Source organism: Oryzias latipes, chromosome 1 (genome assembly GCF_053564925.1).
Source record: "Oryzias latipes strain Hd-rR chromosome 1, Olatipes_Hd-rR_3.1".
In the NCBI taxonomy this organism is placed as follows: Eukaryota; Metazoa; Chordata; class Actinopteri; order Beloniformes; family Adrianichthyidae; genus Oryzias; species Oryzias latipes.
Window position 1 is genome coordinate 40,383,139 of NC_136237.1, and position 22,161 is coordinate 40,405,299.

At 40.8% G+C, this 22,161-nt stretch overlaps 1 protein-coding gene across 1 annotated transcript in view; it reads right to left on the reverse strand.

Moving 5' to 3' along the window:
* Positions 1 to 20,279, reverse strand: part of LOC101169088 (protein jagged-1a) — a 44,143-nt gene extending 23,864 nt beyond the window's left edge. The window contains exons 1-8 of the mRNA XM_004065601.5: positions 19,889 to 20,279; positions 17,043 to 17,345; positions 8,700 to 8,757; positions 3,279 to 3,536; positions 1,796 to 1,856; positions 1,490 to 1,620; positions 785 to 904; positions 244 to 357 (exon numbers count right to left, since the gene is read on the reverse strand). Of these exons, the coding sequence (XP_004065649.1) occupies positions 244 to 357; positions 785 to 904; positions 1,490 to 1,620; positions 1,796 to 1,856; positions 3,279 to 3,536; positions 8,700 to 8,757; positions 17,043 to 17,345; positions 19,889 to 19,966 (1,123 nt within the window). The 5' untranslated portion in view covers positions 19,967 to 20,279. The remainder of the gene's footprint in view (positions 1 to 243; positions 358 to 784; positions 905 to 1,489; positions 1,621 to 1,795; positions 1,857 to 3,278; positions 3,537 to 8,699; positions 8,758 to 17,042; positions 17,346 to 19,888) is intronic.
* Positions 20,280 to 22,161: the final 1,882 nt, after the last annotated feature.

A 22,161-nucleotide genomic window follows, 5' to 3' on the forward strand; every position in this document is an offset into this window, starting at 1 on the left:
GTTCTTTTATTCCTGATTATGCCGTTTTTAGCCAAAATTTAAAAAAAACAGTGTCATTTTCTAGGACGTTGGTAAACTCTTTTTCAAACGGCATTTTTAGTCTGCTCCTCATTCATAACGATTCTAAAAAATAAATACTATTCAAAGCCATTTTAGGCTCAACTTTCTTCATAAAATCACCAGAATAATGTCTCAAAAACACACTGAAGACACTACTTTCATCAGCGTGAAGTAAGAGCTTACTGATGGAGCAGAGTGGTCCGGTCCATCCGGGGGCACAGAGGCATTCGAACCCCCGACTGTTTTCAGTGCAGCTTCCTCCGTTCAAACAGGGGCCGGACAGACAGGCGTGTTCCGCTGCACAGACACACGGCTTCAGCTAACGTTCCACCTAAACACTTTGTCTCAGTCTCCACTGCATACATTAAAGCACTCAGAGTCAGAGTGACTGGGTTCACTTTCTTTATTTAGACAATCCTTTTTTTTTGTCTAAAAATCACATTTAAGACAACTTAAAAAAAAAATGATTTGTGATAAAATGACCACTCAGTCAAGTATTGATAATAATTCATGACCTGCAATAATCAAAGCACCAAATCTGTCAGGAATTGCTACTTACAGTACAAAAGCATGAGAGGAAGCGTTTCTGTACTCTTGCGAGTTTAAACTGATGGTATATAAAAGGTTAAGTGTAGCTTTGCTAGAGCAGAAAACAGAGTGGTTTCGTCGTCACGAGGCCCCGGTCACTCGTTTCATTGAACTTCACTAAGGCTCTTCCTCTCACCTATCTGACAGTTGACCCCAGAAAAGCCCTTGGGGCAGGAGCAGTGGTATTTGTCAGGTCCCGTGTTGCTGCAGGTTCCTCCGTTCAAACATGGCTGCCGCGTTCCACACGTGTTCAGGTCTGCATGTCGAGAGAAAACACTTTATTTACATTAAAAAATACTAGGTTTCTCTTCAAGATAATCAGGATGATGACCTTTTCTATGAATGCAAAGTGGAATCTTATTTTTAAAATCTTAGATTTTTGTTTTTTAAAAAGAAAAAACAAATAAAATATTAGAGATTGTTGAACTAGTAATGTTGCGTTGGGTGTTTGAAGGACTGTAAGCTAGCAGGAAATTTGTGTAAATGATAATGGGGAGGGTTAAAAATAGCATCATCTTACATAAAAGACCACTGAAAATAGATCAAAAGGTGATCAGAGTGAGATTTTAAAAGGAAAACGAAAGAAACTAGAAATATGGATTAGGTAACGAAGTCACAAATTTAAACTAAAATCCCACTAAAATCAACCATAACATGTTCAGATCAGGGGCTCCTATCATTGTCGTGATGCTAAATCAAGTTGAATTCACAAGTTTACGATTTGACTTAATAATAAACTGATTTTCTAATTTCCATTCAAACCAATGGAATCAAATATTTTTAAATTTTTTGAAAACCCACTCCGGCTCATGAGTCCAGCTGTTTATGGGGGAGCGGTTACCTTTGTCGCACAGCTGTCCTCCATAGTTGGTGTCACAGAGACACTGCCAGGGCTCCACACAGCTGCCATTGACGCAGCCAGGATGAGGGATACATTGGTCACAGTGTTGCCCCTGCCAGCCATACAGACACCTGAGGGAGGAACCCCAACAGCAGAGCATCTTAATATCAATGTTCACCGTCATGGACATGAAGCGAACAAAAGCCAGCAAGTAAAGCTACTAAAACATCTTTGTAAGGAATGCCAAACAGCTGTGTTTTGTTTGTTTGTTTTTTGCAGAAAACATGATCGCACGCGAGTTCTTACTTGCATTCTCCGGGGACTTTGCAGAAACCGTGTTCTGTACTGCAGCCCTGTTTGCAGATGGCTGCAAAAAAGGAACACGCAAACAAACACACAAACAAACATTAGGCAACACAGAAAGTTTGCAAAGAAGAGCACACAAAGGAATGTCAAAACTGCGTGTAAATCTCTACGGTCGGCTACACCGAAATGAGATTATCCGTGATGGGAAAGTGAGCCACTCAGTAACAGGGGTTACCATGACAACACACTGCATATATATATATATATTTATTAATTTTTGACTCGGAACTGGAAAAATGAAACGATCAGTTCAAATTAGGATTTTTTCTTTTTATTATATATTGTTATGCAAACTGGTCTTTTTTAGAGAATCAGAATTTAAGTACCTGCAGAGTCCAAAGCAGACATCGAGCTGGATTGTTCTACTGACTGATCCACCTTTTTTTAAACCAAATAATTGGCACCAGCTGCCACATGATGTTAACCAGCAGCTTTAAGCCTTAGTCACATGCATTCGTAGGGGGGGGTGGGGGTGAACCTTTCCGATCCTGCGGTTTCTGGAGGGGTCCTAGAGAGCAGCGAACGCATCTTAAGGGGAGCTCAGGTGTGTCTTGCAGTTCCCTGGAGGCTCGTACGGCCACCTTAAGGGACTTTGTGAAAACTGGAACATACCATCGTTGTGCCTCTAGCAAGTGAACCGTGAACTCTTTGTAAGGGAGTCGCACGCATTTATGGCGTACGGGTGATGCTGTCGTACAGCGTCCTTATGCCACGCTCTAGTTGTTAGTAAGGTGCGAGTACTAAATAACAATCATGGATTGGATTACCTGCGCTTTTCCAGACGCTCAAAGTTCTTACAGTGTGTCCATTATTCATTCTCTCCTTATTCTCCTTGGTGATGATAACCACTGATGTAGCTACAGCTGGAGCCACACTGGCGGCAGAGAATGTAAAGTGTCTTGCCCAAGGACACATCGACACGGGATCGAACCACCGACCCTTCGATCATTGGACGACCTGTTCAACCACCTTAGTGTGCAGTAGGCAAATGACCATAGGATGTCTGTAGGACGTCCACACAAACTTCAATGCTTATCTAATTTCTTACAGTTAAATAGCAGGCAAGGAGCGCAAATGTATGCGAACAGCACTAACGGAATTGAATTGCTGCCACAAAAAAGGAATAAAAACAAAGAAAATTAACAAACTGCAGGAAATGGCTGGAGCAGGGTGGCTGTTAAAACAGAAGAAACTAGGACGAAACAGCAGTTTTAGTGTCCTAGAGGACTCTTCTAGATGCAGCAATCTCCTCACTTTGTGTAAAATGTTCTACAACAAGAAGGCATGAGAGAATCCCTGTTTCTCTAAATGTCCAGAACACAAGGTTCCCACGGCTGTTTTATTTGGTGAAAATTCTTTTTTTTGTGGAATTGTTGGCGGTTTAAAGTGGTTTGATCTGAAGAGCCACTTTCCGAGTCCTCACCAGCATTACAGTTCGGTCCTGACCAGCCCTCCAGGCACGTCTTGTTGCCGTTGTGGTCACACATGTGGTGGCCAAAGAAGTCGTCCCGTGGCCGGCAGAACTTGTTGCAGCCGAAGCCAAAGTAATGCTCGTCACATCGGAGGCGAACCTGGAAGTGGAACTGGGCTACGGGGCCGTTGTGCTCCAGCTTCTGCCACTGTGGACTTGGGGTGATCATGCCAGAGTGGATGGCCTTTTCGATCAGCGCCCCACCAACACCTGAGAAAGCAAGATGTTTTGGATCAGAAAGGAGCAAAATTCGGAGAATGCAGAACATTTTTAGTTTTAGTGGATCCAATAACGCTCTGATGGTTCTAATCGGTCTTTACATTATTGTCTTTAAACCAGCAAAGAGGATTAACATCAGCGAGAATCAATCCAGCCATGATAACCCTTCAGAAACTTTGAGAATGCTGCGCAGCTTTGTGGTATTTCACCAGCGGGGTGGAAAGTGTGGTCAGGCCGAGGCGGCAGCGTCTGTTTCACCAACAGGCGGCTGGACCGAGCGACGAGCCTGAAAAGCCTCAACGCCGGCCATACCACGGATCTGGAGGTAAACTGTGACACTTTGCAACAGGATGATGGATTAAAAAAATGGCACCATGGTAGCAGATTCAAAAAAAGCCTGGTTCCCTTTAAGGCGGGATATTTAAGCAAACATCCAAACTTAGCACTTCATTGATGAATCCTGCCTGAAATGTGGACCTTTGGCTTGCTTGAAAACTGCAACTGAAAACAGAGTGAAACCATGGAAGCATATAGCATTAAAAAAAATAAAAAAAAAAATAAAGAGGGGGGGCTTCCTTCTGATTTTTTTCACCTATTTAAAATAAGAAAATACAAATGTTTTTTGTTCACATTTTTGTACTAATTTTTTTTTCTTTTTAACTACAGCAGCAAAGAACTCCAAACAGGCTGGTCACTAACCTCATCTGCTCATGAAAACTATCAAATGAGCTGAAAATAAAAGTTAAAAAGCCACAACGTGTGCGTGTCACATGACCTGAGTTGTGTTTATTTGTTTATTTAAGATATCACCAGTCGGTTCAGTTCTTCCTACTTACTTTATCCATCAACATTACAGAGCATAACGTCGGGAAAGTATTAAATATCGACCCATATGAAGGGTTTATTTTTTGTCTGGGAGTCAATCCCGACGACAACGTTGGGCACGAAGCAGCGACGTCCGTTGTTGACCTGCTGGACGCTCACATTTATGATATATATTTTTTTGTTTTTCAATATATATTTCCGGTTTTCACTCGAAATTTTTTGTTTTATTTTATGTAAAAAAAAAGTTTTTGGCTATAATTTTTTAAGGACTACAACAGTTCTTGTCCTAAAGCGAGGAAATAAGGACGCGTCTACAACTTGCATTACTTGAACATGCCGGTTCACTCTGAGAGAAAATGTGATGATAGTACGGATTTGTGTTGAGTTTGTTTGAACAATAATAATGAGTACCGTAAATTCCGGACTACAAAAGCGCACCCGATTACAAGCCGCACCCACCCATATTCACGTGTTTGACTGATTTTATACATACACAAGCCGCGTCAGAGTACAAGCCGCGCATGTGTTAGCCGATATTGTCATCCTGACAGATCACGCCCAGCATCCCAGAGTGAGTGCAATTCATTAGCACATTGTGGGTGGTGCCAGTTTTGCCTCTGGGTCACGTATTTGAGTGTATCGACATCTGTCAAACAGCATGGACCTCTATTCTGTTCACAAGTCCCTCAGTTATGGTGTTTTTATTTCATTTTGTTTTTTACTTATTGACAATCTAGGTATCTAACATAAAATTACAAACAGTAACCATATAATCAACATTACATCCCTCAGTTATAATGAGGAAATTTACATCTGCGATTCCACATTTCCCATGAGTCTTAGGGGCTAAAGGCGGGGCCAACGCCCGGCTCGCCATTCTGTTGTATGTGTTTAAGAATGAGCAGCAGTGCATGGAGGGGTGAACGGGAAAAGCTCTCCTTCCGCTTGTGTCGCGGCGTTATGGGAGTAACAGGACTGGTTAGAAAACACACCGGTAAAATAAAGCAGCGGCGACTGAAAAGCGCGCGCCTCAGCGCGGCGCGTGCGTCAGAATTCAGAAGCCTCTGCGCTCCGCTCCCGCCCCGCGCGCTCCTTGTCTCCCCTTCCTATCTACTCCGACACCTCTGGCCAGGGCAGCTTCAAGGAGGAGCACTTCGTCCCCGTTGCGCCGGTGGATGGAGCAAATCGTTTCTGTGCAGAGCAATCGGACTTAAAACTGTACGTTTTGTGTATGAGGGGCGGGTGCGTTGTTACGTGTGGGAGCCATCAGACTGCCATCGGCCCCGCAGCTCAATCAGCAGAAGATGTCTCCAGCTCACACGGAGGCTGTGAGTTTTTCAAAGCAAAATTCCGCTTTTACGGTTTCCTTAGAAACCGTAAATGGAGTGTAAATCCACTCCATGCGCTGTTCTCTCCGTCACGCAGCCAAACCGGCTTTTCCAAACCCGTTGGTGACGGTGGACTTTTTTACGCTGCTTTTAACGATTGCTTTTAACTTGAAAGCTTCATCATAATGTAGCGGCGATCACGTGCACGTTGGGTCTACTGGCCCCAAAGGATTCTGGGATGCGGCCGGGCATGCGTGTTTCGTTTTTTTGAACCATGACTGAAGTGTCTAAGACCTGAAGTCAAGTCCATGCTGTTTGGCTGCTAAGAGGTGTGTTGAATAAAAATGCCTCGTGCTTGGTGTTAGATAGAGAATTCAAACTATTCACTGAGTTCGAAAGTACGTACATGGCGGCCACCAATTAAATCCATAAATTAGCCGCGTCACTGAATAAGCCGCAAGGCTGTAAGCGCAGGAAAAAAGTAGCGGCTTGTAGTCCGGAAATTACGGTACTTGTTCTTGAGATTCTTTCTGCTGAGTCACTAACAAACTTCTATTGTTTTTGTGTTTTCGTGTACTTTATTGACGGTCCCTGCCTGCCTCTGCAGCGTCACATGCATCAACATGAAGGCAAAGCTCAGAACACGTGGATCCTATTTACTGAAAAACTCCAACTGTAACTCATTTTCTGCATCACCACAAACAAAAATAAACAGTGCATAGCACATAAACCTAGCGTCTGTAGCACGGACAAATTGTGTCTATTTTAACACAAAAAGTCAGAACGAAGATCACCCATTCTGTTTTTGTTAATGCAACACGCTTCCATATGAAACAAAAAATGTTTCTTTTTTTTTTTTAAAGAAGGTGTCTAATGGTTTTACTTTATTATTAAGGTCCAGATTGAGGTGATCAACATTTCAAAATACAACTTAGAAACCTACAAGGTACCATCTTGAATGTTCACCATCAACCCTGAGCATTCTGTGATGATTTGCCAGTATCTCTTGTTGTGACAGTCTAATTATTAATTATTTTATTTCACCTAAAATTAACCACACTTATCAAGTTTAGGACAAACAAATCTATTATGTTTTTTTAAAGATCTCCTCTAGTCCTACAAAACCTATTCTAAATAAAATAGGTGCAATGTCGTGATTAGATCCTTTTACAAAGTGTGAGGTCTTTTTTAAACTAAAAATGTTGTATCAAATTTGACTGAAATCTAAAATGTTATTAATTAATATTGACTTTTGTAATATAGTATAGTATATAAAATGTTTTTGTTTCAAAAAGGCATCATGACACCAACTTTAAATATTTATACAGTCAAAAAACCTTCAGTAAAAATAAAAACCTCCAAAACATCACACACAGTTAAATGACAGCTTTGCCAAAAGTCATCGCCGCCATCATCTCAGGATTTTCAGTTATAGCTAAATAAGGCTGCACGACGAGGAAAATTGGCGATCTGCGATATCAGTGAAAAGTATTGCAACTTTGGAGATATACGTATTGCACTGCTTGATATCGCAAAAACGATAAATTTGCCAGTTATTGTGCAGGCCTATACCTAAAAATTATTTTTTTGTAAGGTTTATGCTGCCGTACGGCGCCCTTACACCACACTCTCATTAGTAAAGTATTAGCTGCCCTCACATGTATCTAAAAGGCTGTCCACAGGTTAAAAAAAATGGGTAAACCTGTACAGAGAGCTCAAGAACCCTGCAATTATCACATAAACGCCACTTACAAGCTTCTTGCCCAGTCCACAGGATTTGGGGGGCGAGGGTTAGACAAATAAAAAATCTGTGTCTCACCTACTTCACACTTCCCTGTTGTATAAGTCTCCACTACGCCCTGCCATTTCTGTATGCCCGTAGAAAAAGACATCCATGCACATTTTCACTCTATAATCTATGTCTATAATCTTCATATTTCAAGTGGGCCACCTGGGTACAAGCGTACAGGCATCCTGTATCACCCCCTAAGGGCAGGTGTGACTAAGGCATAAGGCATTATGATTGAATTAAATGTAAATTTGTATCACATGAATGCCCCTAAATATCTTTGCATGATGTAAAAGAACTTTAGAAAATTTGGTCTAAAAGTTGACAGTTAAGACTGTTTTTACAAGCTAAAATAGTGTAACTGTTCTGCAAAAAGACACCAAGTACTAAGAGGAACAAACTCAGCAACATCACAAGCACTAAGATGGGACACTTAATTTGACGGTTATAAACTGAGGATGTCAATATTTGCTCTGTACTTATTTGGCTGAATCTCTTCATTTCACCTCCTTGAGCGGTTTGACAGCTACTTGGGTTTAGAATTAAAAAAAAACTCTTCAAAGTTTGACACCCAGCTTAGGCAGCGCAGTTCAGTTGGCAAGCAAACAAACGTGCGGCTTCATGTATCGACGGAAACCTCAATCTAATGGTGTCCCCACCCTTTTTCACTCTCACTTTCTACAATAAAAACAACGTAGCTGAGGCCGGCTGACCTCACACTGAGCCTATAATGGTTCCCTGAGGGACGCCAAATATAGCATTGAGCCAACACTCTTACGCTGACAACCTCGCTGACCACTGGGTGCGAAACAGGAACCTAAACAAAAGCTTAATTGCGCACATACACCTCACACATAGGCTGTTTTCTGAATGAGACTGACCTGAGTGTAAACATTTACAAAAGCTCTGCTTTAGAACTAAGTAAAAACTAAAAACCGTCCAATTTGACCTGATTTTGGTTAAAAATACTTATTGAATAGATTTACATCTTTAGATACCATTTTATAGCAATCCTTATAAACAAAATTCCTAAATTTGACTTTAAATTAAATGTTCCTTCTTTTTTGATGAAGAGTACATTAAAATGTGTCATAATTCATTGTGAAAAGGAAACTTTTTAACCAGACTACATCCTATAACTAGGCTCGTCTGATTTCATTCAAACATACTGGCTGCTTCGTTTCAACATGTAATGGATATTATTATACTCACTGCCAGACAAGGAGTCGTTGTTGAAGTCCAAAGCCTCTAAGATCAATGTGTATGATCTCTGCAAACAAAGAATGACAAATAGATTATCGTAAACCATTTAGAAAAAAAAAATAGACTGCTGATGCTTTTTAGAATAAATCCGTCACATCTTCTTGAGCCCCATAAGACTACAAAACTGAACAATTCCTGCAAAGTGCAAACACAATTCAGAGGCACTTTTTTTTTCAATTCCTACTGATGAGAAAAATATGTCATAAATTATATGATTATGCCTCACGAAATGGCTCAAGGTTATCTGTAGTTTAAATAAGTCAGAAAACACTTATCTCGTCCAGTAGTAGCACCGTAGTGAAATATGCTTCAGTCAAACATGTGGAAACATTAGAGGAGTTGCCTTTGACTCTGACCTTTAACCAAAGTTGGTTAAGCGCAGGACTGGCACATGGGAAATCAGGGTTTGATTTCCAGGGAGCGCAATAAGCTCCTTCCAGTGTGGGTCCTCCGGCAAGACCCTTTACACCACTGCCCAACTATGTAGCCAAAAGGGGGCCCAAGTCTGGGTCTCCCTGTGGCAGTCCCCAACCCAGATAAAATACAGGGTTGTGTCAAGAAGGGCATCCAGTGTAAAAATCTCTTCTATACCACCTGTGTGACTTAATGGAAGCTGATTCGCTGTGGTGACCCCTGAAAGGATGAGCCAAAAGATGAACACCATCACGGTATTACTATCGTTAGTTTTATGAATACTTTTATCTCTGCCTCTTATAATTACGCTTGCTATGTCTTTTATCTTGTACACTCTTGGCACTTTTATTATGTTTGTGTTTTCATTCATGACTAACTGAACTATTAGTCTATCATAAAGTATGTCTATCCATCTACCCATCTAACCAGAACACTCAAATGTGCTTTAGAAGCCAAAGAGGAAAGTATCTAGAAATAATACAAAGTAGGTACCTGTTTTTGAGGATCTTTACTTTGTTTGAAACCAGAAAAAGTCAATCCCAATCCTCTTGCCCCACCCAGACAACTGTGAGAACCTTAGACCATAGTGGAGGTATAAACAAAAAAACAGAGTGGCAAGATCTGCGTTTTCATGATTTTCGCAGTATTTCAGGTCGTGTATTAATATTAAAACTTCTCTGTGCTTCCCTCCTAGTTTCTGCTTGTGTGGTCTTACATCACCCTGTCCACATTCATTAAGCCCTGTTAATGTTGGAGTGGGTCCACAGCAACTCCACAAACTCTGACCTACCAATTCCCAGCCCTGCTGGAAAACGTAGCCAGTCCGTGTAGTTTACAGATTAGTGGTCAGGTCGAGCTGTGATGTTGGTTTATGGAGCGCTCACAGCTGCCGACAGGATTACTAGATGCTGGAACAGAGGATGTCATGTTTTCTAGGAGCGGATTTATTTAAACATGGCAGTGCAGGTGGTTTTCTACTCAAACGGGGAGCATTTGAACAGAAACTAACACCAAACATGGCTCTGCTGGTTTTCTAAAAAGAAAGAACACTACAAAAAAAAAAAAAGACCAAAGCTGAAGAGGCAGAAGATTGGGATTAAAAAGCTTTTAAAATTATGGTTTGTTCAAAGGTGGCCATAAAGGGTCCTGCAAAGACTTTTTATTCCAACGCCACATAAGCAACATAACATCTGTGACTGCAAACCTTTGGAGCAACTCTTACAGCATCTTTACATCATCTCATTCAGTGAAACCTAAAGCAGGTTGACGTCTCTGCAACCATGAAGGAGCAGAAGATTGAGCTGCGTGCAAAACTCATTGGGTGGTAGCTTGAAGCATGTTAGCAGCTAATAGGATTAAGAAAACTGTGCAGATGGAAAGTATGCAGCTGGTCACTATCCAGAAATTTCCCATCACACCTTGAGCAGAAAACAGAACTTAAAAAAAAAAAAAAGAAAAACTTTGTGTTGGCAAATTCCCATCACTTCTGGTGCTTTGAAATGTTTGATTGAGAGGGTGGAATCGCTTTTTGTGGATGTGGGAAAATAGTTTGAAAGGGTAGAGCCAGGCAACATGTGGAGGCAGGTCGAGACAGGGCGGGGGGAGCAACAGAGCTGCCAACTTCCTCTCATTATGCTCTGCATGGTGGTTTATCTGACGTCTTGTCCAGGCTGACTGACAGTATGATGAAAGTGAGATGTACTTCAGGCATCACTGGTTCCCTATGAAAAAGCTGGAACATTCAGAACTTTTTGCTAATTTCTTCTGCAAACAAATATAAGGCATAGTGATAAAACTAATAAAAAGTGAACAATTTTTTCCCCGTTAGCATAACAGTTCTAAAAGATCTTAGAATATACAGTATATACTTTCAAACTGCAGAAATAGCATTAAATATTTTAGAGTAATAAAATAAAAACAATAATAAAATAAGCTGAAAAGGAAAATTTCACTGAAAGTTTAAAGATTTTTAAATTGAATTGTTTTTTTCCCTTCTTACCAACAATCCAACATGAATTAAATATAAACGCAGCAAATGATCTCTAATGGACAAAGGAAAGTTGATATAAACTGTAGCTTTGAATCCCTCATATTCAGCCGTTTCTCACTATATGGTACCGTCAAGAGTTCAAATCTAATCAAATGATCTAAAAGTGCATTCAGATGGGGGGAAAAAAAAATCAGTTGGTCCAGACTGAATCTGCTTAATTTGGTCTGGATCAAGTCCTGAACCTTGCATTTGGTCTGTATTCAGACTACCGTCAAGCAAACTTTTATGTTTGTAAGTCTGTAAACAAAACCTTGTGACTTACGATTTATTCAGTCATTGGCCAGGAATTACGAGGGCGGGGCAAAGCAACGAGAGAAAGAATACTGGAAGTCCTGCGCTTTGCAGTCCTCATCAGGTTACTACACATATTCAAACTACTTTATGTGTCGCTGACCAATTTAGAACGTCTGCATCAACGTCGGGTACAATACATTTTAATTTGGTACGGCTTTACTATTCAGCCAAAATTTGGGTCATAGATCGGTTCCTAGTCCCGGACCAGGGTCCGATAGGTGTATTCAGACTTAAAATGTTCCAGATTATTGGAGGAAACAAACTTTGGTTCACCTTAAGTGAATCAGATGTGCTCAGTCTGAATACACCCTAAAAAAAGAGAAGCCAGTTTTTTTTTTAATTACCGTAAAAGAGCAACAACAGCTTGAACGATAATGTCAATTGCTCTTCTACACAGTGAGAGCTTAATGACAAAACAATTGCATCTTTTTCCATGGTTACATAACGTCCAGGTATTGACAATCCTATAACGCTGTTCATTTGTGTGTCAAACTGTTGGGACATGTACTGCAATAGTTCTTAATTCTTTTTACAAACCAACAGCGTAAATACCCTGCACATAATCTTAAAAACTGAATGATGTGGAAACATTATTCACTCAATGAGTAAAAGAAACAAGAATCTAAAAGGCCAGCTACCTCTTTATCAAAAAGAGTGACTGAATCAATCGTAAGATGCATGTTTGTTTCTTTAACTTGTTTATAATATAGGACTTTAAAAGGGCACAGCTGTTAGGAATTTATCTAAATGTATGTTAAAGTACTTTATTGACTTGATTGTATAGACAGAAAAGGATCAGACACGCTTTGTAATTGCAAAGTAATACAAACTTCCCGGTTTTGTTTGACTTTTAACCCTGAACTTTTTGATTGACGGTCAAAGTAGTCAGATTCGACTAAATGAAAATTGATCAGTGGGCTTCATGAGTTCAATTCGAGTTTTGTAAATGAACAAATCTTAGGTTAAAACTGAAAATCAGTGTGTTTAAGCTCAGCCCTCTTATTGGGTCACCAAAGTATTGAGTTGGTGATGGGAACCTGCTAACCTCCAACCACTGTGTAAGAGAGTTGAAGCCAGTGAGCGACATCATCAGAGAAAGAGACTTACTTTCGCCTCCGACCAAATGAAGTCAATCCGGTCGCTGTTTTTTTTTTTTGCAAAACGACATAGATGGCGCCATGTTGGTGCCAAAATTGGTCTGATTCATTGTTTCTATGGCAACCACTCTTGCCAATCAGAAAAGGTGGTCCACATCCTTACCAAAATCCTGTCAAACACCTTGAACGTTCAACATGAGACCACCATAACTTCAATAACTTACAATAAATAAAAATATAATGTAAATATCAAATGTATCAGAGCAAGAATGGTTATTCTGAAAAATAAAATGACGTGAATGAAGTGCTTTAGCCTAAAGCAGACATTTTATAATCAGGATAAACTCATTTGAGTTACATGTAGGAACAACAAAGACCTCTCTAAAGCTCAGGAGAGATGCACAAGACCCAGTGTGGCCAAAGCTTGATGCTGATGAGGAAACGGTTTGGAGGAAGGAGTGCACACAGGAGAAATAATCAAAGACCAAATGATTCCTGCACTGGTCAACAGGCATAGATAAGGTCCAGGTTTGGCTGACAAATCAGGACACCTCGGAACAGAGCACAAAAAAAAGGGAAAAATCCATTTCACCAAAGACTGGAAACTCAAGAGATGAATCTTATAATCCTCCAGAGTCTTTCAGAGTCCTGCGTGGACGGTAATGTTGGTTGTGGAGCAGTTTGTCCAAAATGTAATGACAGTTTAGGCAGTCTGGTCAGAAGACTGTCAGCTCATTTCCTTCTATGTTTATCCAACTTCCTGACACACAATACAGCATCTGATCAAAATCCACCACAAAGTTGGAGCACGCTTTAATTGTTCGAGGACAGAAGGAACCAAACTTCCTTATTATTATTGGAGATTCCTGTAGTGACTAATGGACAGTTAAGAGGACGTGCTTCCCAAACATGCATTTAGTTTTAGGATGCTTTAGGGCACAGATATAAGATGTTGCAAAAAAAAAATGACAGGAGTGAAATCTGAAATAAACAGAATACAAAAGAGTTTGAGTCATTTTAACAAAACAAAAAAAAACAGTATAAAAATACTCTCAGTGTCAGACTGCAGGGAAATCGGTCAGGCGCCTTGCTGATTGGTCCTGCATGGATGACCAGTTTGTCAGAGCGTCCGTGTGTGTGTGTGTGTGTGTGTGTGCCTGCTTGTGTGTCTCTGGGGGTGGTCCGGTTCAGACAGCATCATTTGTTCCAATACAAACCTCAACAGCAGTCCCCGAACCCCCATGAAAACCTCACAAACGTCATCTGACTGCAGCTATTTACAGCCACCGTCGTTCACTTCTTTCTGCATTTTTCTAAACCACATTTTGTTTAGATCTCTAGATAAAATACTTCCTCAAAGGTTTTAGTAAACATAAAGGCAAAATAAATCACCTTAAGGTCAATACAAACCGTTACCAACAGATAGGAAAATGTTTTCTGGTGTTCATTTGTCAGAAATCATCTCATCACCACCAATTCCAACAGCAATGTTTGCTCAAGAGAACTACTTTCACCTTCACAGAGACATAAAGGAATTGAACATTAGAAAACAGGCTTTACACCAAAGTTTCCTGAATTTCCATCTTAGCAAACGTTTGACTTTTAGAATACTTTTTGGGTTGAGGATTTTCTAAGCTGGTATGTCCTCAACGTACCTGACTTTACTCTAGTTCTCAAGACCTTCTGCTTATCCAATGCCATGACTGTCTGTCCACAACTGTGAGCCCCCATTATGGGTTTTCAAACCCCTGAACTGTCTCATAAGCTCCAGCTGAAGCCCAGCCCGACCATTGTTCCAAAAAAAAGAAATGCGTTCATGTAAGCCATCAGTTACTACAGAAGACAAGGCGGGGGGGGGGGGGGGGGGGGGGGGGGGTATGGAATAGATTCTTTAGCATATTTAAAAATAAATTTTTTGTGATGGTTGTGAACTCCTAATGATTTTACAAAGCTTCTCAGGACTTTGTAGCAGCATTTCCGCCTTCTGTGGTCGCACCGCGGTTCGTCGAAACCCCCCCCCGGACAAGCATTTTTTTCTTCGGACCGGCAGCCGCATAGCAGAGCGCAAAGCTCCGCGAACCGAAGCTCCCGATCGCCGAAGGCCGATGTGCTGCTACGATCTGAGAAACCATCACATGAATTTGTGTTTCCAGAACAAGATAAAGGATGATGTAATTCCCACATATTTACATCCAAAATACTCATTGCCTGTTCGGAGTTTTAAGTACCTCCACGGCTGTGTTTTTAGCACATATTAGCCTAATGCTAACCCGTCTTTCGAGTCCTCCTTGCAGCGAAGGAAAAAGCACTGACCGCACGGATTTAAAAAAATATGAGCGAGCAGGCCCTTAATAATAATCACAACAGTAATGAAGCACATTTAAAAGATAGATGTTGGCGCCATGCTCGCATCTGCTATAGCTGTTGATGGGACTCCAGCGGTCATCGAGCAAAATCAGCGCGAAGCTGCAGGAGACTATCGTCTAAATGTGCTTTTATTACTGTTATGATTATGCCGCTAACACAAAGCTAGACTTCTCCTAGCATGTGTCTGTTAGCAGCCGGACACACGGAGATAACACTGATGGCATCGCCCCGCCTCCCCGCTGGAAATGCTTTTTCGAATTGAATAATGTGACAATGTTCGCAGGGTGGATGTTAAAATGAAAATGCAATCCTTTCTTTGCATTTTTGTTTTAATTATGACACAGAATAAGCAGTTTTTAAGTAGAAATGAAAAAGCATTTTGGTGGATTGCTTTTTCATTTTAATATTGAGTCAAAAAATGCTTTTTCATTTTGAAAATGAAAAAGCATTTCTGTTAATCCATTTTAACTGTCAAATTAGACATTTCTAAATGAATTTTGCTACACATTTACCAGAGAACTTTTTGGAAATGAAATGTCAAATACCATTTCTTTTTATCATTTTAATTAAGGGACAGAATAAGCGGTGTTGAAAAAGAAAAGGAAAAAACATTTTGGTGGATTGCTTTTTCATATTGAAAAAGCATTTCTGGTATTGACTTTTATTTTTAATTATGCTACAGTATCCCTTCCATAGAGGGAAAGCAAACAAAAGAAAATCAAGTGTAACAAATGTTCGACCTTCAAAGAAAGGGGTGAATCTGAGGAGGTCTGGAGTGAAAATGTGGCTTTGGCCCAGCTTTACACATTCTGAGCTCAAGTACAGCTCCGTAAACATGGGTGACGCACAGAGAGGCTGTTTGGATCAGCCCGCCACTTCAGACGAGAAGAAAAAAAAAGGGGGTGCAACAACAGAAACTTTATCCTGTCAGTGTATGTCCCCATTATGGCTGCATTTAACATGGCAGTTACCAGGGTCAACAGCAAGAATGTCCTTCAGCCGACTGAGCAGCGCCACCAACAACAGTCCTTTATCCACGCTGGCAAGCAAGGTCAAGGGAGGAAATGACAAAAACAGGACAAAGCAAAAGAGAAGAAGTAAAAATGGGAAGCAGGCAGGAAACTGCAGCAGCATGCTTTTAATCTTTGGCCAGTGTGAACAGGGAACCTCAAGAAGCTTTATGAGGACTTATCCAGCACAGACTTTCCCCAAGTCCACAAGAAACCAACAGCAAATGAGCCTCAAAGCGTTCAAACAAACACATATCCGACACTAAATCCTAAAGCTACTCAAATATGAAACAGAGTTTATAGAGTACAGTTCTTGATCATAAAAACTATTGGAATTAATTTAAAACTATTACTTTTGAGCAAATTATAAAAAAATAAAAAATCTCCCTTAAACACCTTTTTCATTTTGTCCAGATTCAAGCTCGAAGTTTAATCCTTTCCATCAAACGTCTCCGAAAAAAACCCAGCCTAAAAATTTAATGGATGAATATAAAACCTCTTCCGCCCACCCACATAATCCCTCAGATGGTGCAAAGCTGACCAACAAGGACAACTGCCTCCAGGATTCCCATGGGCCCCCACAAACTTCCAGCTTCATCGCATGTCGTACTGAATTTGGCAATACCGTGTAAAAAATAAAAAAAAATAAAGAGTTAAGAGAGGCAGCTGTTTCAGTGCAACAACTTGAACCCAACGCTACCAGAGGTCCACTCATCCTTTGGAGCTGGTTTGGTTGCCATGGTAACAGGTCAACAGAGTTACAAACCAGTCCTGAAGTTTGGATCCGTTCAGCATGGTAAAAGATAAACTTCAAGTCTTTATTTATGAGTGTTTCTTTAAAATATGGTTTGGTAAAGATCAATATACGTGTTTATTGACATGGTGTTCATCCCATGAAGAGAGATGAAGGAACTGCAGCTTCTCTCTGCTGATTTACCACATAAAAAGCCACATTTTTAAGCCCATATAGGAGTTGTTGCAATTCTTTATCTGCAGAACACCAAGAATAATCATTAAAGCCCAAACATCAGCCATGTTTTTGCTAAACTTTAGGACTCACCGGCCACGCAAAGCTGAACGGCAACAAAATCCTGGCTTTGCTGTTCTTGAAATTTACAAAAGAAAAGATATTCCCTCCCAGCACAGGAGTGGACGCCGTCCCAAAGCTGCACGGCCCCACCGGGGAAACCTTCAGCTGGTACTCCTTCAAGCAGACACGAAAGTAGGTGTCACACTGGCCGCCGGTGCAGCGGCCGTTCAGCACAGAAGAGGATCCGTCGCAGCAGGCCCCGTTTTGCAGCTGCCCGTTTTTGTTCTGCACTGACAAAATCCGAAGCTCAAAGTGTCCTGAAGCTGGAGAAACCTGCAGAGAGAACAGATGTGAGGAAACGTTAGAGAGTGGAACGGACCATCACCAAAAGTCCTTCTGATTCTGATTCTCACTGAACCCTTTAACACCGGAGCTTTAGATCCAGTGTTTTGATTCTTTCCAATACTGTAACGCTTCAAGTCTTATCAACATAATTCCAGATCCCAGATTCTGAACTGGGGAAATGCGACTTTGCGTCATTATGCAACCCTTGATGTTAGCAATGTGATGCATATTGGTGCAAAGTAGGCCTGCACAATAAATCACAAATGTATCGTTATTGTGGACCTGAGCTGTGCAATTCGCATATCGCAAAAGACAGCAAAAAATGGTAACATTAAATGGGCTAAAACAATCTTATGGCAGTTATTAACAAATCAAGTAAATCCCTTTTATGTATGTAACTAATCGCATGGAGCCTTTTTATGTTAGATGTTCGCCGCTCCGTTGGAGTATAATTGGTTGAATGCTATAAAGCAGTCAACCCATTTTTTTGCCGTTTCTTTCTTTATTCTAGTATCTTCCACAGTTTTTTGGCACTTAACTCCTTCTACAACTTTTCAGCTATTTTAACTGTTCAACTTTTAAAACATTCAGCTCTTTCCGCTTTTTCCAGCTATGACTTTTGGTCCTTCAAATCCTTGAACTTTTCAAGATGTTCCAGGATTTTTGCCTCTATTGAAATTCACGGGTTCGGTATCCGGCTCTGGCATTTTTCACAAAAATATCTTTTTTGTTATTGTGCTGTTTACACTTCATTTATGGTCAACTTTGATCCTTTCTTTATTTATTATATTTTTTTTGGCCAATTATTACTCTTGGAGTTTCCATTTCATTTAGCAACATAGCAATCAATCCTATGTTTTCTTCTGGAAATGCAGCGCCTTCTAGTTTAAGTTATGTTGACTCTTGTTTAAATTAAACTGTTGCACTGAAATAGAAATGATGTTTTTGGTCGTTTTGCCATTTTTTCATGTATCGCAAGTTATATCATCATCGCAATATTGATCAATATTATCGCAAATCACGAGTTGTATTCGTATCGTGCAGCCCTAGTGCAAATTCAACATGAAAGCCACTTTTCTGCTCGTTACAATCAGCTTATTTACACCGATCGCATAAACAGTTGCAATAAAGAGCGTTTGTCGCCTGTGACTGATTACAGGTGTGTCTTGCACTCCTTAGTACAACCTACCAATACGACTACCATTGTCATGCGTGTTGTAAGTGTTTCGTGACGTTTTAGTACTGATAACGGAACTGGTAGCACTTATAACGTAAAGATGTTGTGCAGTGTGCACGTGATACGCAAGTGCCCATAGGACGCTCACACAAACCACATTTTAATCGTCTAATTTCCTCATTTCCAGTACCACAAGAAGCACGCACGTATCACGTGCACAGCACTAATGGGCTCCTTGTGAAGTCTGCGGGATTTAGGGGGGTTGCAAATGGGAAAAATCCATACTGCGTCTCTCCTACTTCTCCCTTAAATGTTGTTTAAGCGTTCAGTCACAACATGCCCGTAGAAATCTGCACAAACATTTTTCACTCTACAGGCTAACAGAGCGCTCTACGGCCTTGACATTTCACCTGCGTGCCCCCTACAGGTTTGCCTACTTCTTTCCCACCAGCAGTCAGTTTGTATTCATCCATAAGGGCAGTTCTAACTGAGAACCTCGTAGAAGGCATCCGAACTGCCTTCAATCAAACCATTTAAATATAAAGTAACACCACAACGCAATGGGAACAGAAAAAATAAAGCAAAAGGAATGTCACAGAGACAAAAAAAGGATTTTTTTTTTTAGAGGAAAAACCCACCAACAGTTGAGCAATAAAACAAAGTTGGAGAGTTTTAATAATAGATACAGTAGCAGATAATAAAAATAGATTTGTGCTTTCATGAGACAACGGATCTTTCCAAAATAAACTTAAATTTTAAAATTGAAGAATAATGTGGAACATTTCCGATGCTGGGAAGAGTGAAGGTTAAAAGAAACTGTGAAAAATGTCATCTTTTGCCTGAAATATATAATTATGTGCAGCTGAAACTGTAATCTGTGATTCAGGAGAATCTCCCCAACATGTCAAACATGTCAGCAGTGGTGTCTCTGCGGTCCTGACAGCTAAAAACTCCGCACAAACTGCAACAAGCTTCCAGATCAAGCGGGATTCATCAGAAAAGCTACTTTTAACTGTCAAACAATGGGAGCAGTTGCTGGAATAAAACCAGAGCACCAATTTTAATTATCAAGTTTGTCTTTAGAGAATTATACCAAAAGTTTCGTGCGCAGAACGACTGATATGACATGCACAAAAGTGAAAAATATCTTCTTTCAAGACCAAAAAAAACACCAGGTTTAGATTTCAGAAACTGAATTTAAAGTCAAACTTTTGAAGAAGATGAACTTTTGTGTTGGTGCAGATGATGGTTGTTAGCAAACAAACACTTAACGTCACCACAAAAGTGGTTTCTCCTGCGAAGTGTCAATAAAAATTAGCTTAAAATTAGCTTAAATGGAGCGGGGCGGGTGTACCTGGAAGCACGCGGACAGCAGCACCAGCTGCAGCGCGCGCGCGGCGCTCCGATGAGCGGGGCTCCGTGTGAGGCTCATCCCAAAGGCGGGTGGGTGCCTGGCGGCAGTCGGTGCTGCTTAGTGCGGGTCGGTGAGAGCCTCCGCGCCGGTTAAGGCGGAGAGGAGGAGGAGGGAGGCACAAACTCACAGCTTCTTCCCCTCCCAAAAAAAAACAAAAAGAAGAAGAAAGCTCCGCGGAGTCCTGACAGTAAAGAGCTGGCCGGCCTCCTTCCTGCACGGGGAGGCTTTTGTCTGCTATTGTCCTGCTCTCGTTTATGGCGCCCCTGCCTGTACCGCTGCTGGACCGCAGCTGGAAAAGCCCGGGTGACACTTTGAGGTGTCCCGGAGGAGGCTGGGTAATAATCCACCAGCGACGGAGGCGGGGCTTGCATCCGAACCACGCCCACCTCCCAAGCCTTAAGAAGGACCCGTTTGTTTACACACACAGGTGGGGAAGCACTTTCACACACAGAGGCCAAAATCCTCAAAACTGACGTGAAGGAGATTTCTCAGGTCCATGAAAAACTTACAAATAAACACCATGTTTGCCAATCTATTAATATACATCGTCTATTTTTCTAGAAATTTAGTATTGATAAGAGCTTAAACCACAAGACAATATGCCAATTGACTATATCATTAAAAAAAACATGTCTTCTAGTGTGTTTTATCATGTATAATGAATAGGTTGGTAACGTTTTTGTCTTAAACATAAGAATATTGTGTAATTATTGCAAAAAAAAAGGTTAAAAAAATGTTTATTAATAATTCCATCCATTTTCTGAACCCATTTCACTGAGTCACGGGGCCGCCGGAGCCGGTCTGTCGCAGGGCCACAATAACGCACACATGCACACACACATTCACACCTAGGGACAAGTCAGAGTTATCAATTCACCTATGAAGCATGTTTTTGGACCGTGGGAGAAAACCCACACATGCACGAGGAGAACACGCAAACTCCTTTTTCTTCAGTTTATCAGTAACATATAATCGTAACAATGCTCCTCCATGAAATGAAATGTTACATGCCTGTTAATCATTTTTTAACATTATGCCACGCTGGTAAGTGACGCACATTTATATTTCATGTGTCCATGAAATTTTAGCAAATTGAACCATTGACTCTTTGGTTGAATAAATTAAGTTTGCAGGAATAAGGTTTTCATTCATTCCTTTATTAATGAGAAACAGGACGTGTTCTTAAAGGTTTATTCACTTGTATGGCCTTTTTTTTTTTAATAATACGGCAACGACAATCTGACTGGATAGTAATAATCTACACTGTTTAAAATTAAAATTAAAAGCTTAATTTGTGGCTTTTTGTGTGTGTGTGTTGTATACCCTGAAGTAACTTTGAATTGATTCTTTTTAAATGAACCAAATGCAATCCAATTAGCCATTTGAAAAATAATTATTTTGACAAATTGAATCTTCTGCAGCGTGTGGAGGAATCGGACGAATTCACAGCAGCCTGGCGTCTCCTTCTCATCTTCATCACCAGCTTGGTCACGCACTGCAGTGGGACGGCATCACATTTTTCAACCATCATTGGTCGCAAAAACACCCAATGTGGCTGTGCTGAACACTCTGGCATAATTGTCACAAGTTTCAAATATTTTAGTTCAGGACTGCTGCTGACGGGTCATTTAAACTTCTCCAGACCCAAATTCTGAAGCTAGTCTCTGGGAAACCTGCTCTGTTGGAGACGCATTGTCTTCCTTCCAGACAGTGGAGGCATGAACTTTCACTGGGTTAGATCTTGAAATCTCTCTAAGTGTAGTAAATGAATTTAAAAATCAAACCAAAATGGCACTTAATTGAAACCCCCCAAAGATGATCGGGTTCATCAAACCCCAAACGCACTTTGTTTAAACAGAATCATTCTGTCTACACACAAAAAATAATACAGAAACTAAAAAAAAGAGTCTTTTATGTTTATGTGTATGGATCTGACAAATGCAAAGAGTGGAGGAATGAAAGGAGGTGTTCATGGGAGGAAGGGGGAGGTGACTGAGGTGGTGGATGTTGCTCCATGGAGGACAGAACAAAGGTAGCCTCCTCTTTATTCTCAAATTAGAGCAGCTGGGATCTTTTCCCTGGAGGAGCCCAATGAATAGATTATTGGACTGCTGTCAGTGAAAGAGACAAAACCCTCCCAAACACAGACCCTACATCCCTCCCCACCCTTCATCCCACCACAACAATGAAGGTACCAACCCCCTCTGCTGCTG